At 45.5% G+C, this 18,933-nt stretch overlaps 2 protein-coding genes across 3 annotated transcripts in view; both read left to right on the forward strand.

Moving 5' to 3' along the window:
- The window catches only part of LOC131127832 (neurogenic locus notch homolog protein 1-like), an 82,813-nt gene extending 71,990 nt beyond the window's left edge, over positions 1 to 10,823 (forward strand). Inside the window, exons 27-35 of the mRNA XM_058070108.1 lie at positions 1,185 to 1,619; positions 1,695 to 1,843; positions 4,228 to 4,441; positions 4,731 to 4,821; positions 4,981 to 5,146; positions 6,894 to 7,192; positions 7,979 to 8,126; positions 8,192 to 8,289; positions 8,369 to 10,823. Of these exons, the coding sequence (XP_057926091.1) occupies positions 1,185 to 1,619; positions 1,695 to 1,843; positions 4,228 to 4,441; positions 4,731 to 4,821; positions 4,981 to 5,146; positions 6,894 to 7,192; positions 7,979 to 8,126; positions 8,192 to 8,289; positions 8,369 to 9,670 (2,902 nt within the window). The 3' untranslated portion in view covers positions 9,671 to 10,823. The remainder of the gene's footprint in view (positions 1 to 1,184; positions 1,620 to 1,694; positions 1,844 to 4,227; positions 4,442 to 4,730; positions 4,822 to 4,980; positions 5,147 to 6,893; positions 7,193 to 7,978; positions 8,127 to 8,191; positions 8,290 to 8,368) is intronic.
- Positions 10,824 to 11,406: 583 nt separating this feature from the next.
- On the forward strand, positions 11,407 to 18,380 carry ubac1 (UBA domain containing 1). Of its 2 annotated transcripts, none has more exons than XM_058070117.1 (10): positions 11,407 to 11,853; positions 14,303 to 14,423; positions 14,488 to 14,561; positions 14,633 to 14,740; positions 14,880 to 14,982; positions 15,064 to 15,172; positions 15,377 to 15,671; positions 15,749 to 15,835; positions 17,108 to 17,246; positions 17,395 to 18,380. In XM_058070117.1, exons 1-10 carry the CDS (start codon positions 11,716 to 11,718, stop codon positions 17,508 to 17,510), a joined length of 1,290 nt encoding a protein of 429 aa, XP_057926100.1. In that variant the 5' UTR covers positions 11,407 to 11,715; the 3' UTR covers positions 17,511 to 18,380. The 2 variants fall into 2 exon arrangements, with proteins under 2 accessions (XP_057926100.1, XP_057926101.1); XM_058070118.1 differs by having other exon boundaries at positions 14,636 to 14,740.
- The last annotated feature ends 553 nt before the right edge of the window (positions 18,381 to 18,933 follow it).

Consider the following 18,933-nt stretch of genomic DNA (forward strand, 5'->3'; position numbering starts at 1 on the left):
TAAGGGCATTCTATTTTCTTCTTCTCAAGAGAAATACTACAGTACAGTCTTCCCTCGCTACATCGCGGTTCGCACATCGCTCCTTCACTCTTTGCGGTTTTCCGAATATTCTTTAATGAATAAATGATCAGTTTGTAGTCGACGATGTCCAATTATTAGTAATGAGTACAGATTTACTATCCACTGAAAATGAGCCGGGCGGCATGGCGGCTAGTGGTTAGCGCGCAGACCTCACAGCTAGGAGACCAGGGTTCAATTCCACCCTCGGCCATCTCTGTGTGGAGTTTGCAGTTTGGGTTTTCTCCGGGTACTCCGTTTTCCTCCCACATTCCAAAAACATGCTAGGTTAATTAGTTAAATTGTCCATAGGTATGAATGTGAGTGTGTATGGTTGTTTGTCTATATGTGCCCTGTGATTGGCTGGCGACCAGTCCAGGGTGTACCCCGCCTCTCGCCCGAAGACAGCTGGGATACGCTCTAGCACCCCCGCGACCCTCGTGAGGAAAAAGCGGTAGAAAATGAATGAATGATCAGTTTGTGGTCGACGATGTCCAATTATTAGTAATGAGTACAGATTTACTATCCAAAATGAGCCGGGCGGCACGGCGGTCTAGTGGTAAGCGCGCAATCAGCTAGGAGACCAGGGTTCAATTCCACCCTCGGCCATCTCTGTGTGGAGTTTGCATGTTCTCCCCGTGCATGCGTGGGTTTTCTCCGGGTACTACGGTTTCCTCCCACATTCCAAAAACATGCTAGGTCAATTGACGACTCCAAATTGTCCATAGGTATGAATGTGAGTGTGAATGGTTGTTGTCTATATGTGCCCTGTGATTGGCTGGCCACCAGTCCAGGGTGTACCCCGCCTCTCGCCCAAAGACAGCTGGGATAGGCTCCAGCACCCCCCGCGACCCTCGTGAGGATAAGCGGTAGAAAATGAATGAAGGAATGAATGAAAATGAGCCACCATTTTTGACCAATAAAGAGCCGTAGTCAACCACACAAAACAACAGTCATATGTGAATTTTGCAAAGTGGACGGGCCGGTAATTGGGTAGAGGTTGTTAAAAATTAATTATACTGTTTATAACAATTCCATTTTTAAACTAAAATAATGACTAAAGATTAAAGCCCAGACGCATGATAAAGCTGAAAGGAAAACATGACGATGCCCTCCTTTTTTTCTAGCCCTTTATACGACCAGTACTGCAAGGACCACTACGCCGACAACCACTGCGACCAGGGCTGCAACAACGCCGAGTGCGAGTGGGACGGCTTGGACTGTGCCAACAACATGCCAGAGAAGCTCGCCATGGGCCAGTTGGTGGTGGTGGTCCACATCACGCCCGAGCAGCTCCTCAACAACTCGTTTGGCTTTTTACGCGAGCTTAGCCGTGTCCTCCGCACAAACGTGGTGTTCAGGAAGGACGCGGATGGCGGCACGATGGTTTATCCCTACTACGGCAACGAGCAGGAGCTGAAGAAGTACAACGTCAAGCACTCAATGGACACCTGGTCAGACGTTCCCGGCAAGGTGCTGACCGTAGTAAAGAGGAGCTTGTATGATGCTGTTGGAAGGAGCTGGAGGACGAAAAGGGAGCTGGATCATTTGCAGATAAAAGGGTGAGTGGGACTATTTAGAATTTTTGCTGCTATTTTCCAAAATAACACATTGCATGGCTTCTCTTCTCCCTGCAGTTCGATCGTGCACTTGGAGGTGGATAACCGCCAGTGCATCCAGCAGTCCAGTGAGTGTTTCCAGAGCACCACCGATGCCGCCGCCTTCCTCGGGGCCCTGGCCTCCAGCGGCAAACTGGATGTTCCCTACACCATCGAAGCCGTTTACAGTGAGTTTGACTTCTAAAGTGCAGCCCAGGGGCCATTTATGGCATGCAACTGTTTTTTTTATTGGCCCTCACCACAAAAAAGGCAATTTTTATATTATTATTTTATATTATTTTATATATTTATGCTATTTATATTTTTATTTTTCAATAAAACATTTTGTTATTACAGCATAGAAAACCTGTTACGACCTTCTGCATACCCTTCTTAATATTATTAGAGCCCTGTAGACATAGAATAACCCCCCTATAGTCATCTTTACACTCATATTACCCAATATAGTACACATAATCAGAGAAAATATGTCACTTAAGACATAAATAAGACCCACAGCTGTGCGTGTTTCATTAAATGTCAGAAAGTGACGGGGATTCAGAGTTAAGTTTTAGGTGGACTACAGACACAACAGTGCCCAGTGTTTTTATTCTGATGATGATGATCATCATTATTGTGCCTGTTGTGATATAATTCCAAGTGTTACTCCTGCAGCACCTAGCGACCAGTGTAGACTGGACAGTTCATCAACGTCCTTTCATCCCTTAAATGTAGTCATTTTTATCCTTGAAGATGCTTATTATAGGACGAGAATAAGGGATGTCTGATATTGGCTTTTTTGACGAAAACCCATATGCCGATATTGTCTGACTCTCAATTTCCGATACCGATATCAGCCGATACTGTTACCGATACCGACATGTGTAGCATGACATAACTCCTGTGGTGGAATGAACACTTGTGTTGTTTTTTTAATATAAATTTTCATGATGGGGGCGGGGGAATCTGATACCGATATTGCATTATGCTGATATCGGTTAATATTGGTATCAGATCCCCCCGCCCCATCATGTAAACCAATAATTATCGGACATCCCTAACAAGAATATGTAACATTTTCTAAATATACATATTTTTTTAACCAATAAAGAGCCGTAGTCAACCACACAAAACAGCAGTCATATGTGAATTTTGCAAGACTGCAAAGTGGACGGGCCGGTAATTGGGTAGAGGTTGTTAAAAATTAATTATACTGTTTAAAATAATTCAATTTTTAAACTTAAATAATGACTAAAGATTACAGCCCAGACGCATGATAAAGCTGAAAGGAAAACATAGCTGTCTTCACACGGTCATGTATTAACAAATGTATTATTTACAAATGTATTGCACAACACAGCAGCATCAGAACCAATGTTGTAGTAGCGGTAAGACTCACACCTCTCAGCCACTGTTCCGATAACACAGATGAGTTACAACAAGTTTAACAAGCCTGAGATTCACACGGCAACATTTTAAAGCGCACGCAAAGGTAGATAAAGCTGCTGGATGCCAGCTTTTGGAGTGGATCAAAACGACACAATTAGAGGCTTGTGATCGCCGTGACCACCGCCGTGATCGCGTCAGGCCTTCCCATACATGTTCATACGCACAGGTGGGACACGTGCCTTGCACCCCCACCCCACCCCCCGGTCAGGTCCTAACCCTAACGCTCTTTGATTGTGTATTTGTTATGCAGCAGAGAACAAATGCAGTTGTGAATCTCAGAATCTCATGGCCTAAACAATCAATCCTTTCCCCGCCGTCTAAATCCACTGGCTCCAGGCTCCAAAATGGTTAATTGCTGCAAATCAACTAGTCCAACCCCCCCACCCTCATTCACTCATAGAATACAGCTCTCCATCTCTGTTTCTATCTCAGACATGTTCACATGCACACACACACCCACACACACACACTCCCCACATGCACGCGTGCCCATGCACGCTTCACCCAGCAGCATGAGGGGCTGCTGCAACCTTCACCTCAGTGAATGTAATACCAGGACTTAATGCATCTCCAAGGGTTTAGGTTGGGGGGGGGGGAGTTTATCATTTCAAAATCGTTAGTGGAAAAAAAAGGAAGGTGAAAAATTGATCGGGAGTGTGCTAGAAGTTGGGAGTCTTTGTTATCTGGAAAATCCTAATAAATCCACCGTCTTTACAGCTTAAAGCGCGTGCAGTAATTTGAAGTTCATTAATCCCCTTCTCTTTTTTTCCCTTAAAGAAGAAATGGTAAAGTTGTCTCTCGGTACCCTGAGTTGAAAAGGGAGTTAGTGGTAGTGGTCTTTTTTCCCTTTTTTGTCTTTTTTTTTTTATCACGCCCATCCTTTTTTTTTTTTTTTTTTTTGATGGAAAGCGGTTAGCAAGTGTGATTATTACGAAGCAGATAGAAGCTAGCTTTACAAACCAGTGCGGTTCGGAGGAGGACCTTGCGAGCAAAGAAGAGCCCAACCAGCTCTGCTCGCACACGCTCACTTCTGGTCTGTCTGTCGTCGGTCCACGTCTGTCCGTTACCCCCCCACCACGCCGCCGCCAGCCCGCCGTGACCATGTTGTGCCTTCTTCTGCCAGGCGGTGTGGACCCTCAGCCGTCTCGGGAACTCTACCCCATCTACGTGGTCGTGGGCGCTTTGCTGATGTTGGCCTTCGTCGGTGTGGGCATGGTGGCCGCCCGAAAGCGACGCCACGAACACGGGCGCCTTTGGCTCCCCGAAGGATTCAAGACCACGGAGACCAGCAAAAAGAAAAGACGGGAGCCCGTCGGGGAGGATTCGGTGGGATTAAAGTAAGTTTCTTTCTGTCGCTCTTTTAGGTGAAGGGCTACTTCTAAGGATGGCGTGTGGGTGTGACCCATGACCCTTCAATTTTGGGCGAGGGGGGTTTTTGCCGGATCATTAATGATAATGATACAGGCGGTTGAGGAGCTCTTTAATTGACATGGCGGGCAAAGGGGTGGGGAATGGAGGTGATCAATGCTTTTGGATGCTGTTTTTTCTTTTTTTTTTTTAAACCATTAACACTGCACGGCTCGGAGGAGATGGAGGAGTTTCACCAGATTCTCATCTTGGTCACAGGCCGCTGAAAAACACCTCAGACATTTCGCTCATGGATGACGGCCACAATGACTGGGGAGAAGATGAGCCCTCAGACGCCAAACGCTTCAGGGTAAGAACCCCTCCTTCAAATACGACAAATTCAGAACCTGGACTTTTTTTTACGCTAGTTTTTCCTACACATCACACATAAATCCAGATGAAAAAGACATAGACTGGATTACATTTTTTTTTTTCTTAACCCTAAACCTCACGTCATCCCCCGCTGCAGCACTTTGACGAGCAAGCTGTCCTGGAGGTGGATGACAAGACGGACAACCGACAGTGGACGCAGCAGCACCTGGACGCCGCCGACCTTCGCATTCCCTCCATCGCGCCCACACCCCCCCAGGGCGAGATTGAGAACGACTGCATGGACGTCAACGTCCGGGGGCCAGGTGGGTGACCTCGGCTTTCGTCGTTATGAGGACTTAAAAATAATATATATATATATTTATTTTATGCTAATCTTAAGTGATCCGGCATTGCAAGCAAACCTCCAAATGAATAAGAACATGTCATTATATTATTTAAAAAAAAAATTGTTAAATTGGATAATTATTTATCTCTGCCAAGATGCTTATGCAGCCAAATGCTACTTTTTGTTTTTGTGAAACTTTCTGCACAAATGGCCTAGTTAAAAATGTTGAAATCATCGATAAAATTGGACGAGATGAGCTTTTGATCCTGCCATTTAACACGGAAATGGAATGATCCTATCTGTGTCACATCTGATCAGATCAGTGTTCTATAGTGTTCTATAGAGTCATTTGTTGTGGTTATATTTGTGCCAGTATCAGATACTGACACTTGGGGGGATGATACTGGGCCTGATACCAGACAAACCATGTGATGATCTTATTATCACATACTATTTAATCATGAGCTTATTATCACGTACTATTTAATCAAAAGACCATTTTGTTTCCAGAAAATGTTCAGTTTATTACATGTATTATATCTAAACAGTGTAAACACAACAATTGCAAAAATATTTCAACAATAATATTTTATCAACAGTCTTATCTTATCAATGTCTGACAATTAAAGTTCCATTAATCAAGTTTGGGTTTTTTGGTGACTGGAGAAGCACTAGGAATATTTACAGTGTGTGTTCACGCTCGTGCGCTGTTCTCTGATTGGTTGTTTCATGGGCACGATGCCAGTGGAGTGGACAGCTACGGGGGCTGATACTGGACATGGTTAAACTCTATATTTTATCAGTATCACTGCCCTGGGCTTTGACACAGTATCATTTCGGCCTTTTCCTGTATCATTCATGGGCGCTTTCTAGGGTACAGGGACAATTAATACTGTAGTATGTGATAATGGATCTTCTTACATTTTGTTCCATCAGATCCACAGGATAAAACATTCCCTCCCTTCCGCTACAGTATTAACATCCTCCATATTGTTTTTCATGGTGGTAAAAGACTGATTAGTCCTGTCTAGCTGTCGTAGAAATGCCAGTTGGATGTCAAATTAGAGTGGTATTTACATTGCTGCTGTGATGGTGCGTGGGTGCACTAGTGGGAGTTGCTAGAGGCCCAAGTCCTCGGGGTGAGGGATCTTCTTCAAAGCAGCCGGCGCCTGGGGGCGGGGTAAGACGCTGATTCCTGATCAGGTTCGTCATTGGACCAGTAATGGGCTTCTTTTTTTTCCACCCTTCTTCCTGTTCCACATTTTAAACACCGAAAAAAACAATGAAGGCATCACATTCAAAATCCAATTTTGCAGTAAGTGCTGAATTCCCAGCAGAGAGGCGATGACAAATCAAAGTAATAGGGTTAACAACCTGAGAGCAGACTTTTTTCGCCCCCGTCGCGGATCGATGCACTTGAATCGACCAAATCTGCAGGATCTGCGGCTCGCTATCCTTTTGAAGAGGAGAAAAGCTCCTCCAAGTCGACGGACTGAGCTGCCTCTCAGTCAGATATGAAGGTTTTGTGGGCTTTTATGGCCTCGATCCCCCCAGCTTCACTTTTCTTCTGAAGCTCTACGGCGCGGGAGCCACGATCGGAATCTATGATTCGATTTGTTTGTTGGTTTGTTTTGATGGGGCCGCTGCTTTGAAGTGCATCCTGTCGTCTTCCTTCTGCTGAGCGTGCAGTCTTTCACTTTTTTTCCCCCACTCTCTCTCTCCAGATGGATTCACACCCCTGATGATTGCGTCCTGCAGCGGCGGCGGCTTAGAAACGGGCAACAGCGAGGAGGAAGAAGACGCCTCAGCCAACGTGATCAACGACTTCATCTACCAGGGCGCCAACCTTCACAACCAGACCGACCGCACCGGTGAGACCGCGCTGCACCTGGCCGCCCGCTACGCCCGCTCCGACGCCGCCAAGCGCTTGCTGGAGGCCAGCGCTGATGCCAACATCCAGGACAACATGGGCAGGACGCCGCTGCATGCGGCCGTGGCGGCTGACGCCCAGGGTGTCTTCCAGGTCAGTGGAGGGTCATTTGGGACATGTTGCACTCACACCCCAGAACAGAGGTGTCCAAATTACAGAGAAATGAGGGGGACATTTTGGACATTGAAGATGCTAAAACCAATTTCAGAGGTCATTTCTAGATTTTTCTAGCAAGCTAAATTAAGCATTTTCTGGCTTCAAAATGTCCAAATGAACTACAATGTAAATATAAGGCATTGAAAAGACGCATTCAATGTACAGCAGGGGTTTCAAACACGCGGCCCGCGGGCCAAATGTGGCCCGCAGGACACTAGTTTGAGGCCCGCACAAGTTTGATATGGATGCTGTATGGTATCATGTACCCAGAAAAAATTATTACGTTTGATCTCTGTGTGGAGTTTGCATGTTCTCCCTGTGCATGCGTGGGTTTTCTCCAGGTACTCCGGTTTCCTCCCACTTTCCAAAAACATGCTAGGTTAATTGGCGACTCCAAATTGTCCATAGGTATGAATGTGAGTGTGAATGGTTGTTTGTCTATATGTGCCCTGTGATTGGCTGGCCACCAGTCCAGGGTGTACCAGCACCCCCCGCGACCCTCGTGAGGAAAAGTGGGAGAAAATGAATGAATGTTAAGTAATATGAGTGTAAAGGTGACTATAGGGGTGTTAGTTCATGTCAAGAGGGCTTTAATAACAGTATGTAGAAGGTGGTAAACAGAATATTTGATTCATAAATAAGACCCATCATGGTCGGGTCTGAAACAAATGAGGCGTGATAAACGAAGGATTACTTTACTGATGTTGTCCATGCTTTCCACAGATTCTCATCAGGAACCGTGCCACCGACCTGGACGCCCGCATGCATGACGGCACCACCCCCCTGATCTTGGCTGCCCGGCTGGCGGTGGAGGGCATGGTAGACGAGCTCATCAACTGCCACGCCGACGTCAACGCCATCGATGATTTCGGTAAAGGAGTTGAAGGAATGCAAAATAAAGGTCTTGGTCTGATCGGCTTGTGTCTGCCCTGTCAGGAAAATCGGCGTTACACTGGGCGGCTGCTGTAAATAACGTGGAGGCTGCCATTGTGTTGCTCAAGAGCGGCGCCAACAAGGACATGCAGAACAACAAGGTACCAAAACGTTTCCCGCTTCATCCGTTCTCATCACTTTTGCATCATTAACGTACCGTATTCTTTCTGTTCGTCTCAGGAGGAGACGCCGCTCTTCCTGGCGGCCAGGGAGGGAAGCTACGAGACAGCCAAGGTCCTCCTGGACCACTTTGCCAACCGGGAGATAACCGACCACATGGATCGCCTTCCAAGAGACATCGCCCAGGAGAGAATGCACCATGACATCGTGAGGCTGATGGACGAGTACAACCTGGTGCGAAGCCCTCCCATGCACGGGGGCTCCCTGAGCACCGCGTTGTCGCCCGCTCTCTGCTCGCCCAACGGCTACCTGGGAAACATGAAACAACCCCAGCCGCAGGGTCAAGGCCTGGGCAAGAAGGCCCGGAAGCCCGGTGCCAAGGGCTGCAAGGACGGCAAGGACATGAAAGTGAAGAAGAAGAACTCACAAGACGGGAAGTCCGGCAACCTCCTGGACAGCTCGGCCGTGCTTTCTCCGGTGGATTCACTGGCGTCGCCACATGGCTACGCATCGGATGTGGCGTCCCCTCCCATGATGACGTCGCCGTTCCAGCAGTCGCCGCCCGTCTCGCTCAGTCACCTGCAGGCCATGTCTGATGCACACCTAGCCGTCAACCACATGGTGATGCCCAACAAGCAGGAGCTGGCACGCATGCAGTTTGACCCACTTCCTCCCCGCCTCACCCACCTGCCTGTGTCCGGCTCAGGCGGGCAGGCCACCATGACGGGCCAGTGCGACTGGCTGTCCAGGATGCACGGCAACATGAGCCAATTCAACGCCCTGAGAGGAGGGAGCCAGGGGGGGTTGGGAATGATGAGCGCCCTCCACAATGGCCACCCTGCCGCCAACATGTCTCAGATGATGACATACACAGGGATGCAGAACGCCCGCCTGGGTCCCCAGCCTCACATCATGCAGCAGATGCAGAACCTCCAGCAGCTCCAACAGCAGCAGCAACAACAAAGCATCCAGCTGCAGAACCAGAGCTCAAACGCAAGCAACAGCCAGAACTTCATCAGCGGCGAGCTGAGCTCCCCGGAGCTCCAGCAAGGCGGCGGCACCTCCGGCATCCCCATCCGCACCATCCTGCCCCAGGAGGCCCAGATCATCACCCAGTCCATCCCCAGTACCCAGTTCCTCACCCCACCCTCCCAGCACAGTTACACGGGCACCATGGACAACACCCCGAGCCATCAGGTCCAAGTCTCCGACCACCCCTTTCTGACGCCTTCTCCGGGCTCCCCGGATCAGTGGTCAAGTTCCTCTCCTCACTCCAATATGTCCGACTGGTCGGAGGGCATCTCCAGTCCGCCCACCAGCATGCAGTCTCAGATGGGACACATTCCCGAACAGTTCAAATAAAAAACTCTTATCCATATATTTTTATAAAAAGGGCAAAGCTGTAAACAAGACTTAATAGAACACTTTATATGCTTTTGTACTAACAGCGTTTCATCCATTCTTTTTTTTTTTTTGTTAATTTATTAATGTCTTATTTATACGCCTTGCCTGACTACAGAAATTTGGGGTCTTCCTTCTCTTCTTTTATGCTCATACACGGGCTATTTATTTTCTTCGCACTCACATTTTTCTCCATCTTTGTATATAGATTTTTTCTCAACAAAAATATTGTTAAAGGGGCATTTCTTAGTAAAGATAATGCATGTTGACATAAATATGTCCTGTATGATGTTGGCACACACATTTCAATTTCAATTTTTAGTTCAATTTCTTGACAAGAAGGAAGAATGCCAGACATTGCATCCAGTGGTGGGTGATTGCTGTGTCGTACGCTTTAAGGCCATCTTAGAGATTGGCAATTAAAAGACAACTGGCCCTGTTTTGGCCACTGTGTGTATTGTTGTTGTCCGGAGGGAGATAAAGGAAACGTCCCCTGTCTCTCTCTCTCCTGTACGTTGGAGCCTATGGCTGTGTTCTTTCCACTCTTTGTAAATAGTCGAGGTCATGCATTTCCCCTGTAAGCAGGATTTTGTTGAAGAAATCCGATGTCTTAAGCATGCCTTGTTTTGCCTCTCAAATGTCAAACAGGACAAACGTGATGCATTCGTTCATTTGAAGCAGGGGTGTCCAAAGTGTTTGTTTTGTTCACATAGTTTTGCATGCAATTGTTTTTTGCATCTTTACAAATGTAGAACATTTATCAAAGCCACCCCCCCCCCAATAAAAATGTCGGGCACCCCTGCTATAAAAAGTCAAAGCGGATGGACACATCTATTGTGTGCATTCCTTCATATGAACTATATAACATTGGGAAAAATTGTCTTCAAAATATTAATGAGGTTTAATTAAATTTAAATATTTATTTACAGTTCTGTTGAAAAACGTGTCCTGCAGTACGTTTTGAGTCGCAACAATTTTTTTTAAATTTAAAACTATTTGTAGTGAAATTGTATATTTTCTCTTCTGTACAAAGATGTGATTGGCAAAACCTAAACACTTTCTTCTTTTATTTTCCGCCTGTAAATGTTTCTTGTTATAATAAATGGCACCTGTTTGTGTCTCAAAATCTTACAATTGATACTTGTCTTGCTTTTTAAATCAATTAGGAATTATTAGCAATGCAGGACCATAAAGAACAAAAATAGAACTTGAATAGTGTCTCCCTCTAGTGGTGGAATGGTATTATTACCCTCTGCCAGACGTCAACTGCAACATGTCAATGGAATCTAATCATAGGGCATATAATCACAGAACATAATGCATCATTCACCCTCATAGCCACATAAGCACGTGGAAAGGAAAACGTAGCTCTCTTTGACCACAGTTTATTGTCGTTTATTAGCAAGTAAATTGCACAACACCACAACAACAAAACCAATGTTGTTATAGCAGCAAGGCGCAAGCTAGCATTAATAGCGCTGATGAATAATAACAGTACGTAGTTTAACAAGCATGAGTGGCACACCAACCACCTTTAATGCAGTGTATATGTATATATCTTATGTATATAAAAATAACTAAAAAATTAAAAACAATTTAACATCAAAACAGGTCTTTTGAATGTTGCGAGGGAATTTATACGGCTACATTTTGACTTGTACACTACATTTCCCATGATGCACCACACGCCACAACAGTTGAAGTTCAAAGGTCAACCGTGACAGTAAAAATAGAGTGCTCTCTGGCTGGCCGTTCGCTGCATTACTGCGGGAAATTAAGCACCTGGCGGGCGCGGAGCAAGCTTATCGGCCGCCGCCCTCACAGAAGACGGATAAAACGTCCCTAAAATGGCCCTCAGCTAATCGGCGGCCGTGCTGGCTGGGTTTTTTTGGACACACAACAACGGCTAGCTTGGAGAGGAGGGGGGGGGGCTAACGCTAGCGAGGAGCTCATAGCAACCGCTGCTAGCTAACGTCAGGCTGCTAACATCTTGTCTGTTGGTCGAGATGTTCGTCCAGGAGGAGAAAATCTTTGCGGGTAAAGTGTTGAAAATACATATCTGCACCATGGACGGCGTCGAGTGGCTGGAGGAGATTCCGGAAGACACCACCGTGGAGAAACTGAAGGAGAAGTGCTTGAAACATGTAGGTTTTCACGGTGGGAGTGTTTGTGGTGCTCTCCTGTGTCATCCTTTTTTGGTGCCCCTCGTCTTGCTGGCCACCCGACAGTGTCCTCTTATTTATAGTAGCCAGACCTCTCTCTATATAGGCTGCTAATAGACATGGCATGCTCGCTGCTAACTTCGACTACTTTACATTTTCATGCTAGTTTGACAGCAGTCGGTCCCTTTATGACAGTCAGCCTGGGGTGTGATGTTTGTAGCCTTGGGACTTTTTGACATGACTTTAGACCTACACAATCTCATCACATACATCAGCTGTCTCTCAATAGTATACATGTACGAAGATGATAATAATAATAATCATAATCATAATAATGCTCAGCTTTGAGGTACGAGGTGTGCCTGCTGTTTTGCTCGCCTCATTAACCACGAGGAAACCAGGCTAGGATTTGACGTTTTTAGTACCTTTGTGTTGCCTTATATCTTATTATTTTCACACTTTGCTAGTCTATTAACACATTGGGCCTGTAATCCCAGTAGAGTAGACTTATGTAAAAAAAACTTAAATGTAAAAAAATAAGAAACAAGTGTACAAATTTAGCAAACAACAAAGTGAAACGTACTGAAATACTTAGGTAGAGTATTCCTTAGTGATAAGTGAAGTTCCACGATGTAAGGTTCAATATCAATAAACAGAATATTTTTGACATTAGCGCCGAGAAAAGACGCTTGTGTCTTTTTATCACGATTAGAGACCTCGAGACGTGAAATAACACCCCTACAGTCACCTTTACATGCATATCACCCAATATTGTTGATAAAATAAGCAGGACGTGTAGACAAGAAGATACGTCAGGGAGTTGAGCCCCAACAGTAGCCTGTTATGATGATGATGATAACTATAATTATTATTGTTATGTTATTATTATAAATAATTATAAAATGATAAAAGCCTGTCATTGGTGATTACCGTATTTTCTGGACTATAAGTCACACTTTTTTTCATAGGTTGGCTGTTCCTGCGACTTATACTCCAGAAAGACTTATAAATGAAAAAAGTGTTTATGTTCCATAAACACTGGACACCTTTTCTGTTCATGTTTATTTTTGGTGTAGCTGAATAAGCATTGTGTTAGCATATCTTACACCTATTCAGCCTGTTCTCTATTCTTTTATTGTTAGAACTTGACAGCAGTCTGCTGTTAAAACACTCATCCAACGCACCCATTGGATTATTCCACCAGAATAGATGTCAATACGCTACCTGGCCAGCAGAGGGCAGTCCATTTCACTGCATTGGCTACAACCAGTGATGCCCACACTGTGGCCCGGGGGCCGCTTTTTCATTGGCCAATTTGGGAAAATAAAGATGAGGGAAAAGTTCTACAAATATGGTGGGAATAAGAAAGTTGAAGTATTTGGAAAATGAAACAAAAAAAACAACAGCAGAAATGTAAAGTCCAAATATCAGCAGAAAAAAAGTTGTAATTTGTAAAAACCAAAATTTTCTTCTACTATGAGGAAAAATATGCAAATTTTAGTTGCATAGAGTTTTATTATTATTTATGTATTTATATATATTTATATTATTGTTATTATTTATTATTATTATTTAGGGTGGCACGGTGTTTGAGGGGTTAGCACGCAGACCTCACAGCTAGGAGACCAGGGTTCAATTCCACCTTCGGCCATCTCTGTGTGGAGTTTGCATGTTCTCCCCGTGCATGCGTGGCTTTTCTCCGGGTACTCCGGTTTCCTCCCACATTCCAAAAACATGCTAGGTTAATTGGCCACTCCAAATTGTCCATAGGTATGAATGTGAGTGTGAATGGTTGTTTGTCTATATGTGCCCTGTGATAGGCTGGCCACCAGTCCAGGGTGTACCCCGCCTCTTGCCCAAAGACAGCTGGGATAGGCTCCAGCACCCCTGCGACCCTGAATTATTATTATTTATTATTTACAATATAATATTAGAGAAAAAACATCTTATTCATCATATTATGAGAAACAAACAAAACCACATTTGTAATGTTGTAATATGATGGGAATAAAGTCCTAATATTCCGAGTGGAAAATGAATGAGCAACGTCCTGGGTCTGGAAGTGAGGGTTTTTAGTAAGACTGGTTACTAGTCACACTTGGTGGCCAGTGTACATGAAGTTCTTAATTTTTGCATGTTTGTCACACTTCCATGTTTCAGATCATCAAACAAATTGACATAATAGTCAATGACAACACAACTGGACACAAAATGCACTTTTTAAAAGAAACTTTATTATTAAGGGAGGGAAAAAAGACGTGGCCTTCTGTGAAAACAAGGTACAACTACGCCACTCCAAAATCTTCATTTGGTTTTTCTTCATCCATTCAAAGGTGGACTCGCTGGTTTGTTTTGGATCGTTGATGTTCATGTGACAAAAATGCCATGAAAATTTCACATGTATGCATGTCTGCTGTCTCTCCCCCAACAGTGTGTTCACGGAAACCTGGAAGACCCCAAGACGCTGACCCACCATAAACTCATCCATGCTGCTACAGAGCGGGTGCTCAGCGACACGAAAACAGTCGCAGATGAAAGTCTGAAAGACAAAGGTATGGAAAAATGTCCCAATGAGATGATCCACTCTGTGAACCCACCTCGTTTTCCTCCGTCCAGATGTTCTGCTGCTTATCAAGAAAAGGCCGCCGCCCACGCCTCCCAAGATGGCAGAAGTGAGCGCGGATGAAAAGGTAGGTCTGATCAACAAAAACACTGTTTGGGCTGCTGATATCCATTGCCCCCCCACCCCCTTTGGTGTCAGAAGAAACAGGACAACAAGGCGCCGGACAAGGACGCCATCATGAAGGCCACCGCCAACCTCAGCACTCGCCACTCGGACCGCACTGTGACGCAGCACAACATCAGAGACGTAAGCCCCTCTGCTCACGCTCACACCGCAACACCACAACAGTCGGTCGCTAGCATCGTGGGTGATGTCGAATATTTCCTTTCCCGAATGTTTGCGTGACCGCGTCTCATTGAACGATGGTGTTCTGTATGTTGTCCAGTTCCAAACGGAGCTCAGGAAAATCCTGGTGTCCCTCATAGAAGTTGCCCAGAAGCTTCTGGCCCTCAACCCCGATGCTGTGGAGCTTTTCAAAAAGGCCAACGGTAAGGTGGAGAGATTGTAGTGCCCCCCCGCCGAGACCCTCCTCCCCCCCTGAGCTTGTCGCGTCTCCGCTGTCCTTGTAGACATGCTGGACGAGGATGATGAGGATCGCGTGGACGACACGGCCCTCCAGCAGCTCACCGAGATGGGTTTCCCCGAGAGCAGAGCCGTCAAAGCCCTCCGACTAAACCAGTAAGTCCCAACCGGGCCTGAATGAGCGTCCTGCACGTTGATGGCGGGCAACATGCTCATTTTAAGATAATGGTGATCAGGGACGCAAGCTCCGAAATATTTTTATTGTAATCCAAAATCAAATCAAGTCTTTTTACGAAAAGGTGGTGCTCCTCTATGGAAGTTATTACGGTACACGGGCTATGTGTGTGTGTTGCTTTCCAGCATGTCGGTGACACAAGCGATGGAATGGCTGATTGAGCACATGGACGACCCCTCGGTGGACACGCCTCTACCCGGTCAGGACCTTTCCGCCGCAGCCGGAGCCTCCGCCTCAGCCGCCGCCCACGCAGCCTCAGCCGCGGCCACGCCAGGCTCATCTTACTCAAACTCGTCCAGAAGCTCCTCCTCCACGCTCCGTCGCACCTTGTCGTCCTCGGATGAGAGCAGCAGACAAGACGAGCTGACGGAGATCTTCAAGAGGATTCGCAGGAAAAGGGAATTCAGGCCCGACTCCAGAGTGTGTTTACGATTGATCGTTTCCGATCGGAACTGCTTGGAAGTGCGTGTTGACATGTTGACTTTTGCTGTTGCCAGGCGGTGTTTGCACTCATGGAGATGGGCTTCGAGGAAAAGCAGGTGATTGACGCGCTCAAAGTCAACAACAACCAGCAGGACGCTGCGGTAGGTGGGACCATTCCACTTTGTCGTTCCTGTTTAAACACTCAGCCAACGCACCCATTGGATTATTCCACCACAATAGATGTCAATACACTACCTGGCCAGCAGAGGGCAGTCCATTTCACTGCATTGGCTACAACAGGAATGCCCACACTGTGGCCCGGGGGCTGCTTTTTCATTGTCCAATTTTGGAAAATAAAGCTGAGGAAAAAGTTCTCCAAATTTGGTAAATATGGTGGGAATAAAGAAGAAGAAAGTTGAAGTATTTGGAAAATGAAACAAAAAAAACAACAGCAGAAAAACAGCAAAAAAGTTGTAATTTGTAAAAAGAATAATTTTCTTATACTATGAGGAAAAATATGCTAATTTTTGTTGTATAGAGTTGAAATTTTAGAGAAAAATAATCTTATCATAGCGCGCAGACCTCACAGCTAGGAGACCAGGGTTCAATTCAACCCTTGGCCATGGAGTTTGCATGTTCTCCCCGTGCATGCGTGGGTTTTCTCCGGGTACTCCGGTTTCCTCCCACATTCCAAAAACATGCTAGGTTAATTGGCCACTCCAAATTGTCCATAGGTATGAATGTGAGTGTGAATGGTTGTTTGTCTATATGTGCCCTGTGATTGGCTGGCCACCAGTCCAGGGTGTACCCCGCCTTTCGCCCAAAGACAGCTGGGATAGGCTCCAGCACCCCTGCGACCCTTGTGAGGAAAAGCGGTAGAAAATGAATGAATAATCTTATCATATTATGAAAAACAAACAAAACCACATTTGTAATGTTCTAATATGATGGGAATAAAGTCCTAATATTCCTAATATTCCGAGTGGAAAATGAAAGAGCATTATTTAAGAAGAACGTCCTGGGTCTGGAAGTGAGGGTTTTTAGCAAGACTGGCTACCGTGGTTATCCACGCCCGTCTTTGGAAAGATGGTATATCTCCGAGAAGCACTGCGGTCATTATGGTCATATGATACCTAAGGCCAATTAAAGCCGTCATGACATTCCATTGACTGTAGGGGTGTTGTTTCATGTCTGGAGGACTCTAATAATAACAATAATACGCTCCACCTCCAAAAATATTCACTGTATTGATCATGAATCCTACTCTGCAGACATTCACTGATCACGCTCGGGTCCGGAACCGATTACCGATTAAGCGACTGTACTCGTGGAACCTATTTGTTCCTCCTCAAAGCTTTCGTCACTCAGCATGTGACTCCAGTGATGCGGGTCACCTGACTCAAAGCCCCGTGTGCGTGTCTCGTGTGTTCCAGTGTGAGTGGCTGCTGGGGGACAAGAAGCCGTCCCCAGAGGACCTGGACAAAGGCATTGACACCAACAGTCCGCTGTTCCAGGCCATCCTGGAGAACCCTGTGGTCCAGCTGGGCTTGACCAACCCCAAGACTCTGCTGGGTACGCGTGCCCGCCGCACTCTTTGCTTTGTCTTCTGTCTTTGCTGTGTGCCAAGGGTACCGGGTACTGGGTACCGGGTACCGGACTTTGGGAGGAAGTGCTTCACGTCCATGTAACTGACGTGCATGACTTGTCTTGCCCGTTGCAGCGTTTGAAGACATGCTGGAGAACCCCCTCAACAGCACCCAGTGGATGAACGACCCCGAGACCGGCCCCGTCATGCTCCAGATATCCAGAATCTTCCAGACTCTCAATCGCACATAGAGGCCATTCTCCTACTCCTCTTCCTCCCCCTCCTCCTCCTCCTCCGTCTCCGTGATGTGTGACTGTGGCAGCTGTGTGCATGTGTGAGACACAAGTATTGTTGATGCCAGAGATGTTCTACCAATACATGAAATATTTATAGAGAAACAAATGTATACAGAGCAAATTTAACATTATTATTATTATTATTCTGATTATGATTACAGCAGCAATGATACAGAGTTCTATTTGCTAGTTTGTTTTTACAATTTAACGAGGACAGTTCTCGTCTTTTACAACATTTTGCCACCTTCAACCACGGACACAAACCTTCAATGTTTACGCCACACGTTTGTTGCAATACGTCGTCATGTCCTTTTAATGTCTTGGGTCGCCGCCGGACGCTACCGTCCATCACTGTACGCCAACATTCAGCACAAATATTCTTTCTGGAGATAATCACGAGCTGGACACACTTCTGCTGACCGAATGGATGAGTTCATGGCGTTCTTGGTGTTGACGGTTTCCTTTGACGCCAGTGAACTTTATTGACTTAGTACGAACCAAAATGTCTTCTCTCAAATACGTGTTTGTGTGCAATAGCAAGCAAGGGTTGACCTTTAAAGATGAAAGGGTGTATAAATGCTATATTATTATCCCAATGTTATGACTGAGGGGGGGCTTGTGTGTGCGTGCATGCGTGCGTGCGTGTTTCTGCCAAGCTTTGAGGGTTTTATGATCTCTATTTAAAACAATGTGGTATTGATGTGTTTTTCTGCTCAGGGAGGCTGAGGTTGTGTGTTTTCTTTTTCCTGCTTCCTGAAACAAATGGCTTTAAAGAGTTTGTCTAGAAGTGTTTTGGGTTTTTTTTTGTTTTTTTTTTTTGAATTACCAATCAGAACACAGCAGGATGTTAGGCTTTCTTAAATGCAATATTGGACAACAGTGAAAGGTGTTTGTTATTTATATGAAAGCCAAACTAATTATTACAAATGTGTTATTTATACAATTTTTAGCTAATCTATGAATGTGGAAAAAAAGGTTTTTATGGACTGGTGGTGTTCACTGGGCTGACCGTCATCAATGATGATGGCCAGCTTTGTTTTGTTGTCTATTCAAATACACACATACACACACACAGTGAACGTGTTGCTCTTATTACTGGTTTTTCATGCAGGCGAGCAACCTATGCAATATGTTGTCACGGTCTGTCCACTATACATCACATGACATCCAAATCACTATTGCATTAAAGTCATTATTGTGACTATCAAAGAAAAACATCTATTCTGTTGCTGAGCACAGTGAGCACACTAGTGTGCTGTGAGGAATTATCCAATATCACTTTTTAAAAACGTTCTATTCCTGCTTTGTGTTCATTTAAACAGACCTTGGTTTCACACTGAGTGCACATAAATTGAGAAATTATATAATTAAAATATAC

The sequence above is a fragment of the Doryrhamphus excisus genome, chromosome 4, assembly GCF_030265055.1.
Source record: "Doryrhamphus excisus isolate RoL2022-K1 chromosome 4, RoL_Dexc_1.0, whole genome shotgun sequence".
Lineage (NCBI taxonomy): Eukaryota > Metazoa > Chordata > Actinopteri > Syngnathiformes > Syngnathidae > Doryrhamphus > Doryrhamphus excisus.